At 41.7% G+C, this 24,578-nt stretch overlaps 1 protein-coding gene across 3 annotated transcripts; it reads left to right on the top strand.

Moving 5' to 3' along the window:
• The first annotated feature begins 127 nt into the window (after positions 1-127).
• Positions 128-24,470, top strand: capn1b (calpain 1, (mu/I) large subunit b). Of its 3 annotated transcripts, none has more exons than XM_058381609.1 (23): positions 130-287; positions 3,387-3,487; positions 5,558-5,804; positions 9,866-9,935; positions 15,614-15,732; positions 16,515-16,648; positions 16,736-16,904; positions 17,924-18,007; positions 18,380-18,465; positions 18,771-18,845; positions 19,762-19,922; positions 20,112-20,281; positions 20,429-20,440; positions 20,697-20,908; positions 21,025-21,064; positions 21,225-21,290; positions 21,412-21,469; positions 21,564-21,628; positions 22,216-22,284; positions 22,401-22,479; positions 22,814-22,927; positions 23,087-23,145; positions 24,151-24,470. In XM_058381609.1, exons 2-23 carry the CDS (start codon positions 3,474-3,476, stop codon positions 24,175-24,177), a joined length of 2,130 nt encoding a protein of 709 aa, XP_058237592.1. In that variant the 5' UTR covers positions 130-287; positions 3,387-3,473; the 3' UTR covers positions 24,178-24,470. The 3 variants fall into 3 exon arrangements, with proteins under 3 accessions (XP_058237593.1, XP_058237592.1, XP_058237594.1); XM_058381611.1 differs by lacking the exon at positions 3,387-3,487 and adding an exon at positions 2,943-2,968 and having other exon boundaries at positions 156-287; XM_058381610.1 differs by lacking the exon at positions 3,387-3,487 and having other exon boundaries at positions 128-287.
• Positions 24,471-24,578: the final 108 nt, after the last annotated feature.

Genomic DNA, 24,578 nt, shown 5'->3' with positions numbered 1-24,578 from the left:
ATGTGCAGAGCCCCAAGAAAGAAAAACCCCCAGGTTTAAATGTTGCCTACCCTACATTTAGTCCGCTATATAGGGAACAGGGTCGATTTAAGACACGCCCTTCGCATCTGCCACTCGGAGGCCACGCCTCCAAGGGTAGGGCTGCGCACTGCAGTAAGAGATTGTACCGTGTGTGTATGGGAGAGAGAGAGAGTGCGATTACTTCATCCATCCTTTTTTCCCCCATTTAAATTCATGTAAACAGCTGTGTGTTAGTCGCCTCAGGCAAATCGGAGAGCGAAATAGTGGTAAGTGAGCATCCTTCCGGTTTTTTGTTTGGGTTTTTTTTTTTAAATAACTTTTTTGATGACTATCGGGGTGCACCGGATGTGCGTGGACTGATTACCTCTATATTTATTTATATATGGCCGAACAAATCCTAATGTAATATGGTATTCATTTTGAACCGTATGATTAATGCTACCAAATATTATGTCCAAGCATGCTTTGGTTGGGTACAACACCCAGATGAAGAGGCATACATTCTGTACGCTCGTTAAATAAACACTGACTCGAGCAGAGTAACGGTACAATGAGGCCTAAGGTGCAGTTTAGTCTGCGAAAATAAAAGTGTTTACGTCAAAACTTGAACCTTAAAATGGTCCGCAAGAGACCAGAAGAAAAAAAAATCTACTTTAATTCAGTGCCCATAATAAATCAGCATAGTTTACACGAATAACTCTCATAGCACGGCGCTGTTGAATCCTTTAATCTGATTGGTCAGAAAGTGTTGCTAATGTCACCGCTCTAAAAGTAGATCCGGCTTCGAGGCGTCTCACCGATTTATATTAATACTCTAATACGTTATGGCATCTACTGTATAGTCACAGTAAGGAGGAAACATAAGGATCAGTCTTAAACCTGTCTTATCTCTTCTGTAATTCCACATTCAAAAGTCAAAGAAGCTTTATTGTCACTTCAACCATATATAGCAGATGCAGTACACAGCGAAGTGAAACAACGTTCCACCTAGACCAGAGGAAGGAGTCTCCAGTGTCAGTGCTTTTGTAACAGTCAGTAAGTGTTCAGGATCGGAGGAGCTTTCTCTGTCCAGTTTCTTCGCATCGTGACAAGGTTAATTAAAGCCTGATGAGGGGACAGCTGTGTAACGTAAAGGATAACAGGAGCAGACGTGACTCTGAACGGTTAATAAGCGCAGTAGAGTCATTTGTTAATGAGTCGAATAAAAGGAATGAAACGCTTCAGGGTGTGCTTCACGTCAGGACCTGTCTTGTCACACTACTGTGCATTCTTTTACTATAACGGATGTTTTATTTCTTGATTAAGAGCTGTCATAGCAGCCAGATTATCGACCATGTGCCTCGGAGTCGGATCGTTTGCATCGTCGCATGTCATTTTTGCAAACCAGTTAAACCTAACCAGTTTGTCGGAACTAACTTTAACAGTTTGACACTTTTGGCATGGTGAGGTGTTTTAACACCTGAACATCTCGACTCAACACCTCCACTCAGCTTCAACACAGTTTTTCAAAAAAGAAAAGCCCGGGACTTAAATAATCTAAAAAGGAAACTTTTCTTACAGGAAATTTTTGTAGAACATTTAAGAGTTCCCCAAGAGGGATACATTACTTCAGGACGCGGTATTGCGCAATATTAATCAGCTGCCAAAATCTCTCTATAATCTCTCTTTAAATTCTGGTGGATATTTGGGAGAAAATCATGCTAAGAATACAATTCCTATCACTCTAAGCTTATCAGTACTAGTGTGTGTGTGTGTGTGTGTGTGTGTGTAGATGTGTGTGTTTATGTATGCTGGAACTTGCTGATTCAGACAGAGACGGATCGATTATGGCTAAATTTATGGCATGTGGCAATCTGCTTACGATTTCAGGTTTTAAATAAATTGCCCACAAAACACTTCAAGTGATATTTTATTTTTAATTTTACAAAACAGCAAAAACACAGGTGACATTTTTATAAACAAACGTATATAAAATGTTATATGAGATTTTCAGAAAGGGTTCGTGGTATCTTCACAAACAGATTCATTCTGCTTGCGAGTGCTAAAATCTAACGTTGAATTAAAGTATCTTATAATAAAAGGGATCATTTTGGCATCACTTTTCCCAGATTTTCTGCTCCAATTCCACCCTCAAACATGCTACAAAACACGAGTGAATGATTAGCACCGAAGGGAAAATTCCAGCTGTCCAAGATGGCTGCCTTTCATAACAATACAGGGTTGAGCTTTACTGTGAGGGCTTGTTTAATCATTACAGACATACTGGGACTAAAAACACACCGGAGTGATATCACTAAATAGACTGAATGTGTTGTGAGGCGGATAATTTGCAGGAGGGGGAAAAAAAGTGTCAGAGACTTGTTAGCAATGTTAGGATCTTAGGTCCAGGTCAAGGCTAAACAGGCAAGGCTCAGATTTCAGACATGTTGTGGCTGGAGTAAAGGGGAAACCTTTTGCTGAAAAACAAGGTATAAATCTATGATTTTTTACATGTATAATTTTAAACAAATGGTTTAAAGCCAAATATTTTGCAGAAGAAGAAGGGAAAAAAAACAACTTTTGTGTGAGGGTGTGTGTGCCCGTTAGCAACATTAGCATCGTGGGTCCAGTGCAGCACTAAAGGAGGTAAAACTTATATGTTGATACTGTGGTTTGACTTTTTCTCAAAGTTTTCATTTTTTTGTTTGTTTGGGTTTGTTGTTGTTTTTTTTTTTTTTATGTATGATTTGTTAATATATAATAATGTATAATAAATAACTTTATAACTTATATGACTGAAAAGCGTACAGTGTGAATCGGGTATATGATTCACTTATATGATTCAGTGATTCTTTTCCCATTTTTAGTGTGTATGTATATATATAATCTATATAATCTAATGGCCTTTCACTCTGATAAATAAAACCTCTGTTTCTTCAAAGCCTGCCACTGCCACAAGGACCTGCAGGTACACGTGTGTGTGTTCTTTATGAATTGAATAACTTCGATTTAGCATTGGCGTAAGGAGTCTCCAGTGTCGACGTTTTGTGAACAATCGGCGACAAATCGCGGTGGTATAAAGAGGAACAACAGCAAAATAGTCAGCTGCACTGCTGATGTACATCATGTCATACATATGCTTCATATTTCCGGAACAAGTCGTGTCACTTCCAGCATTGTTCCAATAGAAATATCTTTGTTTGCCATCACAGCTACACCGATCTCAGACAGCTTTAAAGCACATTCTTGAGTCAGGATGTGACACGCCAGCGTTTGGTTTTGCCATCACAGTGTACCGTATCCCGCATGAACAGTGTGTGAATGTGACACTAAAATATACCCAAGAATCCTAACGGATCATTAAAGGAGCTGTTTGTCATTTCTAGCGCCCCCTGCTGCCTGTGAAGGGAATTGCCAGTGCAGTGAGAACACAGACGAGTCTTTCGTGTCTCCGCAGCGCCTGCTTTGGGGAAATGAAATCGGAAAAGTGACAAACGTCTCCTTTAACGTTCAACCCGCTTTGTTTTGTCAAAAGGCTAAATTTCTGCGAGAAAAGCAAAAATAGTCAAAATGCTGCTGTGAGGCTGTTGTATGCTATCTCATGGTTACCCATGTATCACGACATGATGCAGACTTCTCTGTCCTTTAAGCGCATGTTCCACTTTAACTGCTTCCTGTGTATCGAGCGCTGTGCGTAAAAGCTTTCTGTCAACTGCTGCTTTAGAGAGAGAGAGAGTGTGTGTGTAGGAATGCAGACACTCTGCATGCATGGTAGCAGCTGTGTCTGCTGAATGCCGGTAATAGCAGTCTACACACACACACACTGTAATAGCTGCCTGTGTCAGCCAATCAGTCTCTCTTTCTCTCCCTCTTTTTCCCCACACATGCTCTTTTATGTTTTTAACATTGCACACACACAAACACACCCACAGTCAACACATTTATCATCCTGCATGCCTCTCTAAGTAACAATCACTATGAATCTCCATTTATTCCTCCTCACTTCAGGCCTGTTCACACCGACAACCAGTGTATCAGATAAATGTCACCAAACCAACAACTATTTGGTTCTTTTTTTTTGTTCTTCTTTTAATTTTTGTTCTTTAAGTTGGCCATGTGCAAGAAACATTAAAGAAGGAACAGAAAAGTGTATTTGTGCTGCTTTTGTTTTGGTCAACAAAATTAACCACTACTAAAAAAAACACCCTAAAAAAAAAAAAAAAGGACTATCGTGAGAGAAGGTTCCAGTTTCTCATGCTGGAGCTGAGACTGTGCAACGAGCGGTTTCACTCGAGCCCCAAAACAAATTGTAGGCCAGTTCACAACGTTCACAAGACATTTCTCTTATTATTTTACAGTCCAGCCTAAAGAATTACCGGCACCATTTATTTAAAAGGATCCAGTTTACATTCCCTAACCGTCCAGTTTAAAAAGTGTTTGTGTAGCAGCACACTCCACCAGAGGTAGGGGAACGTCTAGATTGGTTTCAGCTACCAGGGAAGATACGGTGCCCACCGTGTGCAGAAAAGCATCCAAACCAAACCACTAAGCTATAGCACAATGAGACCACATCAGGTTCCACTGCATTCAGTCATGAGCAGGAGTCTGAGGCGAAGGTGAACTCGGACTCCCCTTCACTTCCGCTACGTGATTGGCTGCTTGGACAATTGAGTTACTGAGCAAGTTTACTGCTGTTTTTTGTTCCCCTCTGACCAAAAACAGGTCCACGGGAATGTTTTTTCATTATGTTGAAAACATTCAGCAAAAGAGCTGAGAGCGAGGCAAAGTTCAGTGTAATTATTGCACAGATGAGGTAGTTCTTCGGTTTGTCAAGTTTCCAAATGAGCTGCTAGACACTACTTTCATAACAAGCACCTGTCTGGAAGCCGAGAACCGCGTGCGATGCGGCTATAAAGCTTTACCGAGAATAATCTAAACTACAGTTCGAATCGTGTGGTGTCAGATCAGACAGATATATTTTTTGTTGGTATGAGGGGTTAAAAAGACTTCATACCAATCATATTTGATCTATTTACAAGTGAATATAAACTTTACATGACGATGATCAGGAAATCTTAATTATTATAGGGTGCTAATACTTCTGAAACAAATACTCCTCGGACAAAGGCTGCTACTAAAGAAATAGTTCAAAAATCATTAAAGAGCATTCCGTTATATTTAATATATATATATATATATATATATATATTATATATATATATATATATATATTATATACAAATATATATATATATATATATATTATATACAAATATATATATATATATATATATATATATATATATATATATATATTTGAATATATATATATTTGTATATAATATATCAATATATCACTTATTGTATGTTGTTGATTTTTTTTATATTCGTTATTTTCTCATTTTTGTCTATGACGGGTGCCAATCATTTTGGAAATGACTATTTTTTTTCATACAGTTTGGTGTTAACAGGCCTTTAGACACTGACATACACACTTATTGTCATTTCTTATACATACACACACTTATTTACACGTGTCTCCTGTACCCCCCTGTAGCATGTACGTTTTTGGTGGGATGTCAGCAAGAATTCAGTACGATCGCCTGCGGGCAGAGGGCGTGGGCACCAACGAGAGAGCAATCACCTTCCTCAACCAGGACTTCCAGGCACTCAGACAGGAATGTTTGGAAAACAACACTCTCTTCGAGGACCCCTGTTTCCCGGCCCGGTCGCCATCGCTCGGATTCAAGGAGCTCGCGCCTAATTCGTCTAAAACACGTGGAGTCGAGTGGAAGCGACCAAAAGTGAGTCACATCATCACACACTAGCTAAGCACCATCACTGATGAGGAAAAGTGGGTTGGTCTATATATCAGTCACTCCAAAGAAGCAGATAAGAGGGACTAGTGGTTTGTAAAAATGTTCCTCAATGTTAAATGTACCTATGAATGGATAAAATACCAAACATGTATCCCTATACCTGGAAATGAATTTAATCGGAGCTAGGATTAGTCTCAGTGAAGTCTCAGTATTTTTCTTTTCAGGGTCTAAATAACAGTTTTACGGTCCTCGTCTACTTCTATGACCATCATTCAGAACCCAGGTGAGAAAAATAAGTACATCCTTCTTACTATCATTAAGAGAGTTGTTACGAATGAAATGCATAAGAGTAGATGGAAAAAAAGCTCGGAGTTGCCTGGAGCACTCAGGTGTGTGTCTACAGCGTGCCAAGAAGAACAGACATCAGCCACGACTAGAAAAGCAACTGTTGCTGTTCATCAGTCTGAGAGGGATTATAAGGCCGTCTCCAGACATTTTGAAATTCACCATTATACAGTGAGAATGAATGTTTTACAAGCTGAGAGCCTTCAGGACAGTTGCTAGTTGCCTAGTGAGGATCCCAGCAAAGTCATTCCAAAGACTGTCCATTTAAGCATATGGCAGCATGACCTCGGTTTGTAGAATAGCTAACTAATTCCCACAAACTTGCAGTTTCTGAGAAAACAATAAACTCCACCAGAATATGTATGAGATAAATATGAGATCATCTGTCCAGCCAGTGACACTGGGTCATGCGGCAGGACAGTGATCCTGATGAACCAGTAATTCAACGTCTGGATGGTTAAAAATGGAGGACAAGTGGCCAAGGCTCTGGGTTGTTGATCGGAGGATCAGGGTTCAAGTCTCAGCACCGTCAAGCTGCCACTGTTGGTTCTCTAAACAAGGCCCTTAGCCGTCTCTGCTCCAGGGGTGCTGCATCATGGCTGACCTTACGCTTTGACCCCAACCTCCAAAGCTGGGACATGCAAGGAAGGAATTTCACTGTGTACCTGTGACGGTAATAAAAAAAAATCCTCCTTCTTCCAGACCTCAACCCCAGTGAGCTGCTGTGGTGAGACCTTCAGAAGGCTGTGCATAAAAAAATACCCTCAGATATCAATGAACTGAAGCAAAGAGTTTCTCCAAACCCATATGAGTGACTGATGCAGAACAGGAAATTAACTTCAGTTATTGCTGCTAAAAGCGGTTCTACATGTTACTTATTATTTTCACACCTGCTTTCTGAATGTCGGTTTACTTCACAGGAAGCTTGACTACACGTGAAACCTGTCATGTGAAGTTATTTATATACAAGTTAGTGAGGGCCTGATAAATAGAAATAAAACAACACCACCACAATTAACAGAGGGTTTACTTTTCTTTATCTTAATCCATTACTGTTTAAATCATTTCAACTGCAATCCAGAAGCAGTTTTAATGAAAGCTAAAGGGAGAAAATACTGTTAATAAGCTACACTATGCTTTCAATGTGTTTTAAAATGTTGGAACTGGTTTGGGTTCTGTGAAACGTTTCAGGAATCAAAATGCTCCAGTTGGATATGGTAAATATTTGCTTCAGCTGGATAAGTTAGACTCATATGAAAGGGTGCACTGAGCATAACAGAGTACAGGAGTGTGTGTGTGTGTGTGTGTGTGTGTGCATGTCTGTGCGTGTTTGGTCATCACTTGGTGTTAACCTCCTTCTTCTCTCAGGCTTGTCACAGAGTGCAAGAGGCTCACTAGAGGGTTTTTCTCTCGTGGCCAACATGCTGACACACACAGCTCACAAAACAACTGTTCAATGCTACAGTGTTTGTCTAATCTCCATAACGACGTGCCTCGTCAAGCGCATCTGGTCATAGATAGCGGTTTTAGCGGTCATTTATAAGGCGCGATCTGGTATATCAGTCACTTGAGTAGATGCTCCTACAGCATAACCTATACAGTGGATGTGTTTTGCGGTAAAATAAGTGTCAGTGTGTGTAGCTGCAAGGTGTGTGGTCCTGAATCATCGGGTGTACTCATTTTTGGTTGGTTAATTTTTTTTTGTTAAATATTGACTAGTAACAGAAACTTCGGGTTTATTTCTATATACTGCGTTTCCGTTTTCGAGGGGAATCACATACTGTGTACGTGGTTATTTCTTTAATTAGAAAGTTCATGAGACGCCTTTAGTCATAGCAAAGAGCGAGAAAGAATTCCAGTGAGTCATTTGGGAGTCGACTCTTACAAGTAAGAACAACCAAAGGATCTGGAAAGTCACATCAGTGTTCTGAATCGAAAAAATATATTCCCTTTTATGGCTCATGTTAGCCACGCCCCCACAGTCCTCCTGTCCTTCATGTTGTACGACGACTTATCCTTTGCCATGTTCATCGTTAAAACTGTTTTACTGTTGGTTTTTGCTTTGTGTTATTGATGTTATAGTTTACGACACAACACACACACACACACACACAAACAGTATTTCAATGCAAGTTGTAAACCTTTGCTCTCGACTGTACTGACTAAGTGACATGACGCTGTGGCTCTGAGTGTAAATCGTCCACACGGGTGTGTTCCTTTCCACTGAGGCATACTTGTGACTCATAGAGGGAAGTGAACGAGGAAAGATTATGAGCTGTTACAGATTGCTGGCTTGTTCCTCTGCTCTTGAATTGTTGAGGGAAGAGTTTCTGGCTGTATCCTAGTTCAACACAAACAAACACGCACACCCTTCGGGTCATGCAAATATGGACGAGCGAATAAAACCTAGGGGTGTGTGTTTACTGTTAACCCTTTGCTTGGCGATTAAAGCTTCAGGCTGCACTTTAAAGCTTGACTTTAGGAATAAATGATGTGTTTGATGTATTAGCCAGAGGTCTGGCGTAGTCTCAGTCTCAGACCTCATGAATCGTTCCCTGAACGTCTGATGCGTACGGATCACAAAATTGGAAACGTTTCGAAGTGATCATCTGATCAGGCGGATTCGACAGGATTTCCGGAAGACGTGCGTGTCACGTTTTTTAACAGTCCTCCTGGAAACAAAGCCATTGTGACGCTTTACTTCCCTCATGTGAGAAGGAAGCCGTCGTGACTCTGAGCACTTATGAGGTTCAGATTACACTGGATTTTCCAAATGATGTGAAGTTGCACGTCTTTCTTACATAAAACCATCGAGGCTCACTGGTTTGTTTTTATAAAGACATGGACTTTACATGTCAACGCCCCTAAACATGATGCTGTACAAAATGAACTGTGATTGGTTGCTTTACGTGTCAGTCACACGCCTTCTTTGGCGGTTTCTTGGCCGTGGAAAGCTGCTGTGGAGATCGGATCTTCTGCCGTCAGCCCTGGCTACATGAGACCGCGCAGCTGTATACCACAGGCATTTCTAATGGAATGTGTGTTGGAAATGTAGTGTATCTATAGCAACAGGTTCACCAATCACAGGGATTTGTGATATTAAAATGAACCCGAAGATTATTTAACAAACACGTGATCATTGATATGGTTTATGCAACATTTACTGAAGGAGACAGCAGTTTATTTATTTATTTATTTATTTATTTGAAGCTAACTTGGGCCAAAAAATGTAGCTAGAAACCAGTAAAAAGTTTTTTTTTTTTTTTTTAATGAATTAATTAAAAAATTGTAATTGTCTGAAATTATTCAGGATGTGTTGTTACTTGGTAAAAAAACTCATCTCAACAATAACAATTATTTGCACTGAAGACACGTCATGGTCTTAAAAATATCACTCTATCGCTTAGGATATACTTTTAGTTTCTTGTATAAACACTGGCTTTGTTTTTGTTTTTTGTTGTTGTTATGGCGACACGGACCTGTCACTTATCAAATCGGCTTTGTCAGCTGGTTTCCTGATTAAATCAGCGGCGAGTGTTTACGTCATCCAGGCTGCCTGAGCTTCTATAGTGCTGCTTAATGGCTTCATGATTTATTGACGTGTTCTCTCTAGAAACGCAAAAATACGAGCACTAAAAAGAAAGTACTAATGAAAGCCCGAAGCGGAGAGGTGTTGAGTCTTTGTTGTGATTTTTTTACAGGACCTGGTCGAAGATCCTCAGTTCATCGTGGGCGGAGCCACACGGACCGATATCTGCCAAGGAGCTCTGGGTGAGTCCTAAATGACCATGCTGTAAAAGGATTATTACCCGTATTCAGGCATGCATTATTCATCAGGCTTTAGATAAACTGCTTCTAAGCTGCAGACAAGATTGAAGCTCATGAGGAGTGAGTGTACGTCCTTAAAGGTTCTTTGGAAACAGATACGAATCCGGTACGTATGAAAGTGTCAGGATCTCGGACGCTGTCTGTAACGTGCCAGTCTTCACAGAAGAGAGAAAACAATCATTTATTGCAATAAAAAGTGTATATACTGGTGAAAGAGAGAACTCTGATAGTAACAAACCAGCAAAGGATGACAGTGCAGTGAAACTGTGAAAATAACAAACAAAAACAACTGGAAGCCCTATTCGGATGGGATTGAATTTACATGTGATCCTGTTGTAATTTCTGATTTTACAGGTGACTTTTGTTTACTTTTTCCCTACAGTCCCGCCCACTTGTTGCCTATTGCCTCACGAGGCTTATTTCTAATGCTTCCTGGTTACTTTGTAATGCTACTTTCTGAAATTGTTTAAACGTTTGATTAAAGCAGACCTTTTCACCTTCAGTATTGTGACCGTATGTGACTAGCTACTGAGTAGCTTGTGAACAGACAGGGATTATTCCAGTAAATCCACAGCCTGTGATTCAGGTCGTCAGCGCCCATGATGATCAGATAGCAGCATAATTGCACAACCCAGGGTTTGGCTGAATATTTTAGCGTAAGATCTACAGTGGGTGGTGTGCCAACGGTCGCAGAAAACAGGAAAACCGCTGTGCATTGTGCGGATTGTCTACTTAGTTTTGAGTCATGTGGGTTGGTCTGGGCCTCTGACAGAACGGCTTTCTGCTGGCCGGCAGGGCAGATATACGGGTCAAACTAATGAAGCACTCAGGGATCAGATTTTGACCTGGCAGGCTGCTGTAAAAAAACTGTAAAGAGTGTGTAAATTCTTGAGTGTGTGAGAGAGAGAGAGAGAGAGAGAGAGAGAGAGAGCATATGAGTGTGTTTCCTAGGCGTGGGGTGTGTAGAGCTCGCTGCCTGAGTGATGAGTCACAGACAGAGTGGTTTAGCAGAAAAGAGCGCTCGGAGGTTTGGCTGCTTGCCATCGCTTACATTGTGTGTGTGTGTGTGTGAGAGAGAGAGAGAGAGAGAGAGAGAGAGCCCACAAGGTTTGGTTTGCCATACAGGGCGGAGAGAAGTTTTGGTGCATTCTAACATGGTGTACAGTTACAAGCACAACTGCTGAAATTCATGTCATAGAATAATAATTGTGTGTGTTTCATGAATGTGTGTGTGAGTAAGTGTGTGTTTAATGAATGTGTGTTTCATGAGAATCCTGAGAGCGAACAGGATGGCAGTGTGGAAAAATGGGATTGGACTCCCATGCCAAGCATTGTTATGCCATGCATCTCTCTCTCTCTCTCTCGCCCTTCCTCCCTTCCTCTTTCTCTCTCTCTCTCTCTCTCTCTCTCTCTCTCGCCCTTCCTCCCTTCCTCTTTCTCTCTCTCTCTCTCTCTCTCTCACTCTCTCTCTGTCTCTCTCTCTCTCTCTCTTCTGCCCTTCCTCTCTCCCTCCCTCTCTCTCCTTTGCTCCCTCTCTCTCTCTTCCGCCCTTCCTCCCTCTCTCTCTCTCTCTCTCTCTCTGGTGGTGCTCTGAGTTACTGCAGGCTGCGTGACTACAGTTTGAGTCGATGTAAAAAGTCTACACTCTCTTCTTAAACATGGAAAGTTTTTTTTTTTTTTTTTTTATGTTTAAAAAAGCCAAGATCATATCAGAAGAAGTGTTCAAAGTGAACGAAAGGATGGGTTTCAGGTCTCACACTCTTTCATACTGTATTAAAGCACCTTTGTTTATAATAGAAGCAAAGAAAACCTCTTGATTTGGCAGTTGTAACATGGATCATGAATAGCTCCAAACTCCAAGAGCTGAGAGAAGCAGTCACGTAGCCATGATCACCATCGTGCTTCATCGTGGATATGGTGTTTTACCCAAGTTATACCCAAAATGTTTGTCTCACCAGACCATAGCACATGGTGTATAGAGTGATTGATTTGAACTTGGGTGTTTTTGGAGTGTTTCTACATGCAGGGTTTGATCAGTTCTTTCCAGATATTCCTGCAGCTTCTTGTAATGTTCCCATGCAGCTTCTGATGACGTTTACATCTTGTCCTTTTAGCCAGTTGTTGGTTTTATTTATTTCTTTATTTTTCATTCCTATTACTGCACATCCATCAGAGGTTTGGAAATATTTGCATCGCTCCCAGACCGAGATAAGTGTCCAGAGAATTGCTTTATCTTTTCATTTGTTTATTGTTTATTTTCTGTTAACTTGCCTAACTATGCCTTAAAACATTTCCGCAAGTGTTCCAGACCTGCGAAATCCTCCACTTTAGGTGAAATTTCAACATCCACCAAGAGCCAAGTTAAACCTAAAATGCCTCTGTTTTCTGTAACAACGCTAAATATTGACAGTCATGCTGTATTTATTAATAAGGCAGAGGTTTTTATCCCAAGCACTTCGCTCTATTTGAAGACAACAAACACATAGGTGTTTAAAATCAAGGAACATGTTGACATCTCTTCACTGGTATTCTGTGGTCCAATCAAAAGAGCCATGATTTTTATTTTATTTTATTTATTTATTTGTTTTTATTATGTATTTGTTCAGATTTATTTGCTTTATTTTTACTTATTATTTTTTGTTATTACTTTCACAGCGGGAACGTCATATGAGATCGATCAAACAAATAAACAAACAAACAAACAAACACACAAACGTTGACCTATATCGCAGTATCTCGCGGCTTCTGTTGCCGAGCATGTGCGCTGAGACCGTCCCGCATCCTTTATTAAATGAAGCACCGCGAATAATGGCGCTTCAACTAAACCTTCATTACACTGAGAAATAGCCGCGGTTTAGTAATGGTTTATTTTACGTTGTACCCGTCCAAATATTTGAAAGATACTGTGTATATTTTATAGCGAAAAAAATGTCAACTCGACTGGTCTCCCGGGAACGCGAGCTAATTAATTCCACGTCTCTGATTAAGACGCTTGCGCGATCTAGCTGAAGAGTTAGCTAGCTTAGCTTTGTTACTGTCGATAAATTAGCAGAAAATTAACAGCGATGGAGGAGCATAGAGGAACGGGAAAGGCTGAAAAGACTTAGATTTATGCAGCCAAACAGTGCGAATGTTTACTTGAAGTGTTTGTACAGATAAATAAACAAACAACAACAGCAACAGAACTGCCCTACATCACAGTGGTGTTTTTTGCTAACAACTTTTTATTGAATACTCAATTATAAACACAAACATATGCAATGATTCACGAGTTTGGGGGGGGAACAAGAAAAAAAAAGGGGAGGGGGGGACGAAACAAATGATAAACAAATCACAGGATAAATACGTAAACAAACAAACAAAAAAAGGGGGGGGATCATACACAGCGTTCGCAGTTATTTTTTTAAACGTTTCAAATAAAAACAATATTTTTATTCTAACATCAGAGAAGATTTCAGCTGCAGATTCCAGTCTTTTATAATATTTATATTATATTTTGTATTATATTTTTTTTAAAGAGTGTTTATTAAGTATTGTTTGAGTGAAAGTAAGTGTGTGGAAGGATGAATAAAGCGCTGAGAGCAGGCGGAGGCGTTGTTTATGTTGTGTAGAGCAGAACACTGACCATTACAGCTTTTCCATCGCATGCAGTTTAGTCATTCATTTGCTTTGCGTGTCTCTGTCTGTCTCTGTCTGTGGTTTTCTGTCTGAATTTGTCTTTCTTCCTGCTCATTTCTTTCTCTAGTTCCCACTCTCACCCTAGGCCTTATTCCAAACAGCTCACAATCCCACAGTCATCGCTTTCGTGTCCTAGCCAGGAAGCAGGCGGGGTTTTCTCAAATAGCCACGGTCACCATGGTCCAGTAGAGCATTTCAGCTAGGGCACATGGAAAAATACTGTAACAGAAGAGCTCAGTGTGTTTTAAGAAGAAAAACTAGTTTGAGTTTTTTAACCTGAAGAAGCACCCTGTCTGTAGCAGATCTTCCGTACAGCCAATACGTCCAAATGATCTACTCCCTCACAGTGAGGAACGTGTTCACATCTCTGATCTGATTACAGAACTGACAACAAAAGAAAGGCAATGTTTAAAGACAATTGAGCAGAGAAACATGTTTTTTTAACAGCGTCCAATTTAAGGTTGTTAGCTCGTGATATTAAATAAAAGTACGAACGCGATGATCAAAACCATGTCAAAGTCCAGTTTGTTTATAGCCAGGAATCATCCAGCGATGTGTAGTCGTAGCTTGTCCAAGGCCTTGATAAACAAGGAATTTCGTGTAGGTGGACCTTCACCATCTTAACTTGAACATCCCTCACGTAGTGCTTTAGAATTAAGCAACAAATTCCAATACAATTTTTTTTTCATATAAATTTAACTAGCATTTTTTGAACATTAAGATCAAGTCCAGTCCAAAATTCACCGGTCAGATATTTTGCCCCACTGTTATTTCCACAGAAAGCCTTTGCTGGTTATCCAGTTAGGCTTGTCACTTCTTTGATTCATGGCCATTTTGATGAAGGGGTGAAGATGAATGTGATAGCGAAGCTTCTTGGAATGCTTCTCCTTTTAGGTCTTATTAGGTGTTTAGTTGCTGCTCGCTAGTGTATGGATGACTCCCTGCATTATATATATATATATATATAAATAAATAAAATCAGTTTGAACTTTCTGTGCAGGACTTAATATTCTACTGAGTTCACTTGTTAGCCAAGATTTCCAGTCTGCCTTTTGAACAAAAAAATGAACACAAAATCACGCAAATTTATTATTTATTCACCGATCAGCCATAACATTATGAGCAGTGAGAGGTGAAGTGAATAAGACTGATGATCTCCTCATCATGGCACCTGTTAGTGTGTGGGATATATTAGACAGCAGGTGAACATTTTGTCCTCATAGTTGATGTGTTAAAAGCAGGAAAGATGGACAAGCGTAAGGATTTGAGCGAGTTTGATGAAGGGCCAAATGGTGATGGCTAGACGACTGGATCAGAGCATCTCCAAAACTGCAGCTCTTGTGGGGTGTTCCCTGTCTGCAGTGGTCAGTATCTATCAAAAGTGGTCCAAGGAAGGAACAGTGGTGAACCGGTGACAGGGTCATGGGCGGCCAAGGCTCACTGATGCACGTGGGAAGAGAAGGCTGGCCCGTGTGATCCGATCCAACAGACGAGCTACTGTTGCCCAAACTGCTGAAGAAGTTAATGCGGGTTCTGATAGAAAGGTGTCCGAATACACAGTGTATGACGGGTCAGGGCTGTTTTGGCAGCAGAAGGGGGACCAACACAATATTAGGCATAATAATGTTATGCCTGATCAGTGTATTATTACATTTATTTACTTAATCGATTAAGTTTCATTCACTCACTAGCGTACACTTTTGGTGGCTGCGTTGCTTAAGGTTGAAGTGTTAACCGTCACCTGTATGATAGGCAAGGGCAGGGTTTAACTGTGACCTTCAACATCGGTCAACGTAGATGGAGGTAATAAGGGTAGGCAAGATGTTTATATAACACCCAGAAATTTGGTCCTTTGCTCCACTGCTAGTTGGAGGAGTTTGGTTTTTCGTGTGTGTGTGTGTATTTTGTTTTGCTTTATTTATTTGTCTCGCTCTGTTTCTCAGGTGACTGCTGGCTGTTGGCTGCTATCGCATCTCTCACTCTCAATGACAAGCTCTTACACAGGGTGGTTCCTCACGGCCAGAGCTTCACAGATGATTACGCCGGGATTTTCCATTTTCAGGTGCAATTCATTTACAACAAATACATCTATGTGTTTATTTGTTTGTTTGTTTTTTCCACCAATATCTTGGATCGTAAAAAGCAGCTGACACCTCGCCTTCACCGGTCATATTTCAGACTTGTACGTCACAACAGTGACTCAAGTTCCGAAATACAGACCAATAGCAGAAATCTTTATTTTTTTTTTTTCTTTAAAATTTCTAGCATGTGGTCAGGGCGGTACATAAGGGCAGTTGTTGGATGGTCACTGGGTGACCATAATTAGTGTGGGTGGAAGGAAGATGGAAGCAAAAATGGCACAAAGATACAACCAAACCCGCATATTACCATCATAAATTGTACAACCGTCCGCCAAAAAACGTGTTGGTCCTGTTTCACATTCTGTTTGTCATGTCAATGGGTGTTCCACTTTTCAACTTCTGCCAAAGCAGAAAATACTACACAACAATCTGTAGTGCCAAGAAATGATTCCAGCCACATAACAGTAATGAATGAGTGGGTCATAGCAACAAAAAAAAAAAAGATTACTTTAGTTTGAAGATATTTTTGGTGTGAATGCCCGACTTCGACTCACTACAAACTAGCTGAGACATCCACCTGTTTTTCTGCGACTGTTAAAAATTTTCCTAAAAGAAACCACTTGGCGGAATCGTTAACGAATAGTGACTGCCATTTTAAATTCCTGAACTCTAATGAAGGGACTAGGATTGTACGTCACTGGAGATAGTCATGATTGCGTTGATTGCCATTTTTGAGACCACTGACTCTGTTTTGTCACTGCAGTTCTGGCAGTTCGGTGACTGGGTGGATGTCGTCATCGACGACCGCCTGCCCGTCAAGGACGGAGAGCTTGTTTTCGTGCACTCGGTGGAGGGGTCCGAGTTCTGGAGCGCCCTGCTGGAGAAAGCCTACGCTAAGTAATAACCCGACTCTTATAAGCGAGTGCCTCTGAAATATTTGCATAGGCCTGACACTTTTATAAATGTTTTATGCTTGCGTTCCAGGTTGAACGGCTCATACGAGGCTCTGTCCGGAGGCTCTACCACCGAGGGTTTCGAGGACTTCACAGGCGGAGTGTCCGAGATGTACGAGCTGAAGTCAGCGCCCAGAGATCTGCCCCGCATTATCACAAAGGCCCTGGAACGAGGATCGCTGCTCGGCTGCTCTATAGACGTGAGTCTGCACGGTGCCACCATGTGACACATCAGTACACGTAGCTGTATTCATCAGGTCTGTCAATTTATAGGTAAACATGCCAAAACCACTGACAGGTGAAGTGAATAGCGTAGATACAAGGGGTGGGCAATATTAGGCAGAAAGTAAAAACTCTAATCCGATGTGTTAGAAGCAGGAAATATGGGCGAGTGTAAGGATTTTGATAAAGACCAAACTGGCAACTAGACGACTGGTATCTCCAAAGCAGTAGGTCTTGTGGGGTGTTCCTGGGACGCAGTGGTTACTACCAAATGTTATCGAAAGAAAGGACAACTCGTGACAGGGACATGGCCACCCTAGACTCGTCTGATCTGATCCCACAGAAGACCTACTGTAGCACAGATTGCTGAAAAGTTAACGCTGATGCACGGTGCCTCACAGCAGCAGAGCTGTTTTGGCAGCACACGGCAGACCTGCATAATATTATGCAGGTGGGTTTCATGTTGAGGACAAAATGTTGATTTAGGATCAGGTTTTAACCTCCTGAGAGAGATAACCAGGTTTTGGTCTGAAATATGCCGGGCAGTGGAATTCCTGATGAGCTCCCATGTTTTACAGTGGTGTTGTCAGCTTGGTAGTCTATACAGTCTATATGTTTTTGTTGTTTGCCACAAAAACCTCTGTTCTACGATCATCCTTCTGCCTTTCATCCCTGAAGTTTATTGCTTTTCGCTGTGGTGTGATGAAGAAATTTGATTTGTTTGTACACACTTTAATTTATACCCCAGGGATAAAGGGTTTGGTCCGAAGTCAATAATAGACCTGGGGAAGCAATTTGAGGCATAACATAATAGTTTTTTAAGCATGGCTTGTTTTGTTCTGTGGTTTTAATTCATTTGCTTAGAGGTTTGAACAATTTCACCGCATACCATATTCAAATGAAATTGTATGTGTTTTTGATTGTGTGGGAAGTAATTGGCTGGTTGGTTTGTTTGTTTGTTTTTCGAGTAATAAAGTGTATTTAAATTTACGTACAGATCACCAGTGCCTTCGACATGGAAGCGGTGACCTTCAAGAAGCTGGTGAAAGGTCACGCCTACTCTGTGACAGGACTCAGAGAGGTGGGTCCGGAGCGCCACATTTCCATTCATCTAGGGCCGTGTAATCGGCACAGCTGCATGTGAAGAAAAAAAAGAAAAGAGAAATGTGAGATGTAATGGAGAAGTGAAATAGAGGAAATGTCTGAAAATTGCTTATACTGTCACTTCCAGAAAAATAGGGACAAGCCAGACTGATTGCTGATATGATGTTATTTGGAAAAAGATCACTTGTGATTTCTGATGCTAGATAAAGAGATCATGAATTTAAAGGAAGGACGTAATAAAGTACAACAGACAGAATTGTAAGGATTAAAAGTGCAGAGTGGTGAAGAGCAATAAAATGGATAAACTTATTCATTGATGTGTGTGTGTGTGTGTGTGTGTGTTCTCTAGGTGGATTTTCGTGGTAGCAGAGAAAGGCTGATTCGTATCAGGAACCCGTGGGGACAGGTTGAGTGGACAGGGGCGTGGAGTGACAAGTGAGTCGGCCAGTCAGAAGGCATGGTTGCATGACCAAAGTCACCCTACTTCCACAGTGTTTGTGCAAAATCAACTAAATTATCTCTGGAATGCAGATTACGAGATTTATAGAACAGGACAGCAATAACATCATTATTTAGTGTCAGATTTGCAAACTCCAACACAATATCTCTGTCTAAATCTAAGTTAAAGTGTTTAAGATCTAAAAGCTGAAATTAACGGTCTTAGACAACCTGAAATGACCGTTTGTATACGTGAGCTGTTTGGTTATGAAACGTGTGCTGACATCACCGTACTTCTTCAGTTCATCTGAATGGAACCAGATCGATCCGTCTGACAGAGAGGAGCTGAACTGCAAAAAAGAGGACGGAGAGTTCTGGTGAGTTTTGAGTTTTTGTTCATGAAAACATTTCATCTTTTTGTATATGGTTTCATCCAAAGCGCTACAAAGACGTGAAGCCGAATCCAGTCCAGAGTCACTACTTCTTCTTCTTCTTCTTCTTCTTCTTTCGGCTTTTCCCCTCAGGGGTGGCCACAGTGAATCATCTCTCTCCAACTATCCCGATCTTCTGCATCCTCAACACTTGCACCCACTAGCTTCATATCCTCATTTATTCCATCCATATACCTCCTCTTTGACCTTCCTCTTTTCCTCCTGCGTGGCAGCTCCATGTCCAACATTCTCCTACCGATATACTCACTCTCCCTCCTCCAAACCATCTTAATCTGGCCTCCCTAACTTTGTCCCCCAAACGTCCAACATGTCCTGTCCCTCTGATGGACTCGTTCCTAATCCTGTCCGACCGTGTCCCTCCCAAAGAGAACCTCAACATCTTCAGCTCTGCTACCTCCAGCTCTGTCTCTGTCTCAGTGACACTGCCTCTAAACCAGGGGTGTCGAAACTTATCCGCAAAGGGCCGGTGTGGGTGCAGGTTTTCATTCCAACTGAGCAGAAGCCAGAACGCCTGGTCTAAACCATACAGCATGGCCGGTCTCGCCGCTGTCCAAAATACAGTCCGAAATCACTACTACAGAACATTAAAAGCAGAGCTACTAATACTATCCAGATGTAGAAGTGTGTTTACAAGTATACCCTATTTTTTTATACTCTATTTAATAATGTAGTATACAATAACATGTACCACACGTGGCTCGGTTTATTCACATGCTGTTGAAAATACTGAGATTTTGGCATGTAGCCACCGAAATTTGAAACACAGATGTCTTGATTTTGTTGCAGAGCGTTATTTTTAAAACTTAACCTAGGTTATCTAATTGTCCAATCTTTTTGTCAGGATGTCATTTCAGGAGTTTAAGCGCCAGTTCTCACGCTTGGAGATCTGTAACCTGACACCGGATGCACTAAGCGACGACGGTCTGAGTTTCTGGAACACCATCAAGTTCGACGGGACGTGGAGGAGAGGAAGTACGGCGGGAGGCTGCAGGAATCATCCCAGTACGTGCGCACCCAAACACACACCCTCACATAACATACTGATGATCAGGTGAGCATTGTACGTGTCGTATCATTGTGCAGTGACCACACACGTACACACATCCTGTATTTACACAGTATTGACAGTTCACTAAGCACGCTAAACAATATTTGCTGCTCTCCCTCTCTCTCTCTCTCTCTATCCATCAGACACATTCTGGATAAACCCACAGTACAAAATCACACTGCTGGAGGAGGACGATGACCCCGATGACCCTGAAGTGGCATGCAGCTTCCTGGTGGCGCTGATGCAAAAGGACCGGCGGCGCTACCGTAAACAGGGCCAGGACATGCACACCATCGGCTTCGCCATCTACGAGGTCAGTCAGGTGTCCCACAAGCATACGATTCTGTCCCACAAGCATACGATTCTGAGATTTGCTCTTGAGTACTGGAAGTTACAATCTGTACCAAATCTCTGGAGATGATAAAATCGTACTAATGTCACACTTCCTTCTCTTTTGCAGGTCCCAGATGAGGTAAACAATTCGGCTGTACTGGATTCCTGTTACATTTGGACGGGTCACATGCAGTAAAATTGTTTCCATTCACATAATGTGTGTCAGCGTAGTGTTGGTCCATTTGGTTTCGGAAAAAGGGGGAGGGGGTGGTTGTGGGGGTACCGCTGCTTGTTATTAAGTAGAAGTTTTGTTTTTTAAAGTAAATAAAGTGAGCTAGCTAAAGTAAAACTGCACTCGATATAAACGAAGGAACTCTGTTGTCATCGTTCCTCAGTTCCACGGTTGCCAGAGCGTTCACCTGAAGAAGGAGTTTTTCCTGCGCCACTCGTCCTGCGCTCGATCTGAGACCTTCATCAACCTGCGGGAGGTGAGCACGCGACTCCGCCTGCCTCCGGGAGAGTACATCATCGTGCCTTCCACGTTCGAACCCGGGAAAGAAGCCGACTTCGTCCTCCGTGTGTTCACAGAGAAACAGTCTGAGACGGAGTGAGCGACGTTTATTTATTCATTTGAGCTTATCATTTCTCCATAGGGAATAAGTAACCATAGTTTTACTTATTTAACTGTTAATATAAAATGAATGCAATTTTGCTCTGTTTTAGAGAGCTGGATGATGAGGTGTCATTCACGCCGGAAGAAGAGGTAAAGGCCGTAGCTAATTGGGTGATATAACTGGTTAAGATTTCGATCATTGTTCCAGCAGATTTTTAGAAAACCTGCCATTTTACCCAAACACACAGAATACAGCTAGCTACTTTTTAAGCAAAGGTTTGTGTACACCACGTGTATTGTGCATGTCTAGGAGGAGATCACAGAGGACGATATCGACTCCTCGTTCCGAAACATGTTCATTCAGCTTTCTGGTGAGGTAAGATGCGTCATTTCGTGCATCTGTTGCACATCCAAGCCCTCTAATTGTCTATAATTGTATAATGGTATAACCCCAGGTTTATGTTATTACAGTTGTGTAACACATTCTCTCTCTGTAGGATATGGAGATATCAGTCCACGAGCTTAGAACCATCCTGAACAGAGTAGTGTCCAAACGTAAGCTTGTTATTAATAGGTGTGTGTGTGTGAGAGAGAGAGAGAGAGAGAGAGAGAGAGTGTGTTAACGTGCTGCTTTCCCCCCCCTCCTCAGACCGGGATCTGAAGACAGACGGGTTCAGTATGGAGTCCTGCAGGTCTATGGTGGCCCTCATGGATGTATCCTACAATCATTTGTTATATATAAACGTGTTTAAATCAAGGATCTAAACTTATGACTGTTAGCTTGTATATAAACCTTACTCTGTAACTTTCACAGAGGAGTTTTGAAACAAGTCACTGATCACGGATCTACACACACCGCCTTCTCTTACAAATGATCTGATGTCAAAGATTCCAATTTGAATGATTTTTTCACCACGTGTAACGCGCTAGATCGTGCACACCGCTTTGAACGTCATGTTTTATGCGTGTTTGCATGCATGTGAAAAGAAATGTAGCTCAAACCGATTCAAGATTCAAGAAGCTTTTATTGTCATTTCGACCACGTATAGCTGACGCAGTACACAGTGAAATGAAACAACGTTTCTCCAGGACCCTATGCCGAATAACTATGCCTTACAACCGTAATGAGCAGAAGAGCATCTCAGAACGCATATAAGAAGAATCTTAAGTCGAATTTGCCACATTAGCAATCTGAGGCTATGGTGGGAACCAAAAGTGGACGTTGAACCTGCGCCCACTGTAGCTGACAAGTTTTCCGCATGAAAATAAAGACACACAACCTTGACTAAGGTGACTCTCAGAAAGACGGAAGCGCTCGCCTGGGACTCTTGGAATTCCAGATCCTGTGGAATAAGATCAGGAAGTGGCTGGTGAGTGCCATGCTGAAGGAGATTTATAATCCAAGATTGTTTGTTCAAATCTGAACTCAGCGTGAGACGTATGGTGGTGTTCTTTAATTCCTGGTTTCTCTCCACCATCTCTGCAGGGAATTTTCCGGGAATATGACCTGGACAAATCGGGAAACATGAGCTCGTACGAGATGCGCTTGGCCTTGGAGTCTGCCGGTAAGGCAACAGACGTCTTTTTGTTCACATGCATGTTTGTTTCAAGGCACATTTCTACTTACTACTGAAAGGGTGGAAAAGGGACCACAAGATGATCGCTAATGATATTTTAAGTATAAATCTGTAACGTCTCAGAGGTTTAGTCTCTTGGGACAGACTGTTAAAAAAAAAAGAAGATCTAATTCCTGCCTGCTAAAGCTGAACAGTACTGAAGTACAATCTTTCCACTGACACTCTGTGTGAAAGAGTGGAAAAAGCTCCTGGTTGGAAGGCCATTGCGTAAAATGATGTTGATGGATAGCCTGTCATGGATTATCTGTTTCTCCATCTTCAGGTTTTAAACTCAACAACAAGCTGAACCAGGTGCTGGTGGCACGTTATGCTGACCAAGAAGTAATCGACTTTGATAACTTCATCTGCTGCCTGGTCAAACTGGAGGCCATGTTTAGTAAGTAACCAAACTGCTCTAATCACTCAGTGTGAGGTTGAAGATATACAAAGTCACCCATAACATTAAAACCACTGACAGATACTAGAGAAGAGAGTTCTGCATGCAGCTTTTGTTCAGTGGATATTAATTAGACCTACTCTGCCTCTGTCCAAACAGGATCCTTTATGGCGATGGACAAAGAAAGCTCCGGTGTCGCTGAGCTTAACATCTCCGAGGTGGGTTTGTTTTGCATGTTTGCGTCCGAGTAAGTCGATACTCACCAGGCGTGTCCCAAATCACATACAGATAGTGTGAATAGTGTGTTCTCCCTTAAAATTCCATCAAGATGTAGTAATGCTCAAATACACTCTATTGCCAAACGTTTTGGGACACCCCTCCAAATCATTCAGTTCGGGGGTTGGGCTCGGCCCCTTAGTTCCAGTGAAAGGAACTCTTAATGCTTCTGCTTCATACCAAGACATTTTGGACAATTTCATGCTCCCAAGTTTGTGGGAACAGTTTGGGGATGACCCCTTCCTGTTCCAACATGACTGCACACCAGTACACAAAGCAAGGTCCATAAAGACATGGATGAGAGAGTTTGGTGTGGAGGAACTTGACCGGCCTGCACAGAGTCCTGACCTCAACCTGATCGACCACCTTTAGTATGAATTAGAGCGGAGACTGGGAGCCAGGCCAAAACTGGGACATCTGCCTTTACATGCACATAAATTTAATATGGAGTTGGCTCTCACTTTGCAACTATAACAGCTTCAACTCTTCCGGGAAGGCTTTCCACAAGGTTTAGGAGAGTGTTTATGGGAATTTATGATCATTGCTCTAGAAACGCATTTGTGAGGTCAGGCACTGATGTTGGACGAGAAGGTCTGGCTCACAGTCTCCACTCTAATTCATCCCAAAGGTGTTCTATCAGGTTGAGGTCAGGACTCTGTGAAGTTCCTCCAAACCAAACTCACTCATCCACGTCTTTACGGACCTTGCTTTTTGTTTTTGAGATTGCAGACGACACTCTGATGGACAGGATGTCTTATAACTGTCGACAATACCACCTCTCTGAAGTTCAAGCACTAGATTTTACAGTGCACAGTATGTCATTTGGGATGCAACTAGAGTCTATTAAATAAAAATGTTTGCTTTCTATGCATTCCTCTTGGAGCTTTATCACTTAATGGTGTTAGTTCTTGAGTATAGGAATTAACCCTTGTCTTTCTCGGACACAGTGGCTGTACGTGACCATGTGCGGCTGAGTTTCCTGAGCCAACCTGCACCAAGAAACCGATGTCCACGAAGACCACTCTCGGAGCATTGGTCATCCTAGGATGGCGAGAAAACAGCCTTAACCACTTCACTGCTAACTAGACCCAACTCAGATATGTTAATGACTATGCAACATGAACCTTTCAGCCACATAAAACTATACAACTTGTGTTGCACTCCATACACACACTCACAACTGCATGTTTATTCAGAGCGAGTTAATCCTGCACTGTGCCTAAGTGCATGTCATTTATCTTATTTCATAGCATTTGATAACCTAGAATATATATTTTCTCTTATTGGGAGTTGTGGAATGTTTCACTGTATTTAGAAGTACACCACTACATATCCAGTGCATATTCATGGAACAGTACATGATTAGGCGTGGGCC

The sequence above is a fragment of the Hemibagrus wyckioides genome, linkage group LG27, assembly GCF_019097595.1.
Source record: "Hemibagrus wyckioides isolate EC202008001 linkage group LG27, SWU_Hwy_1.0, whole genome shotgun sequence".
NCBI classification, from domain to species: Eukaryota; Metazoa; Chordata; class Actinopteri; order Siluriformes; family Bagridae; genus Hemibagrus; species Hemibagrus wyckioides.
The sequence above is the reverse complement of the archived record's forward strand: the minus strand, read 5'-3'. Positions and strand labels throughout refer to the sequence as shown.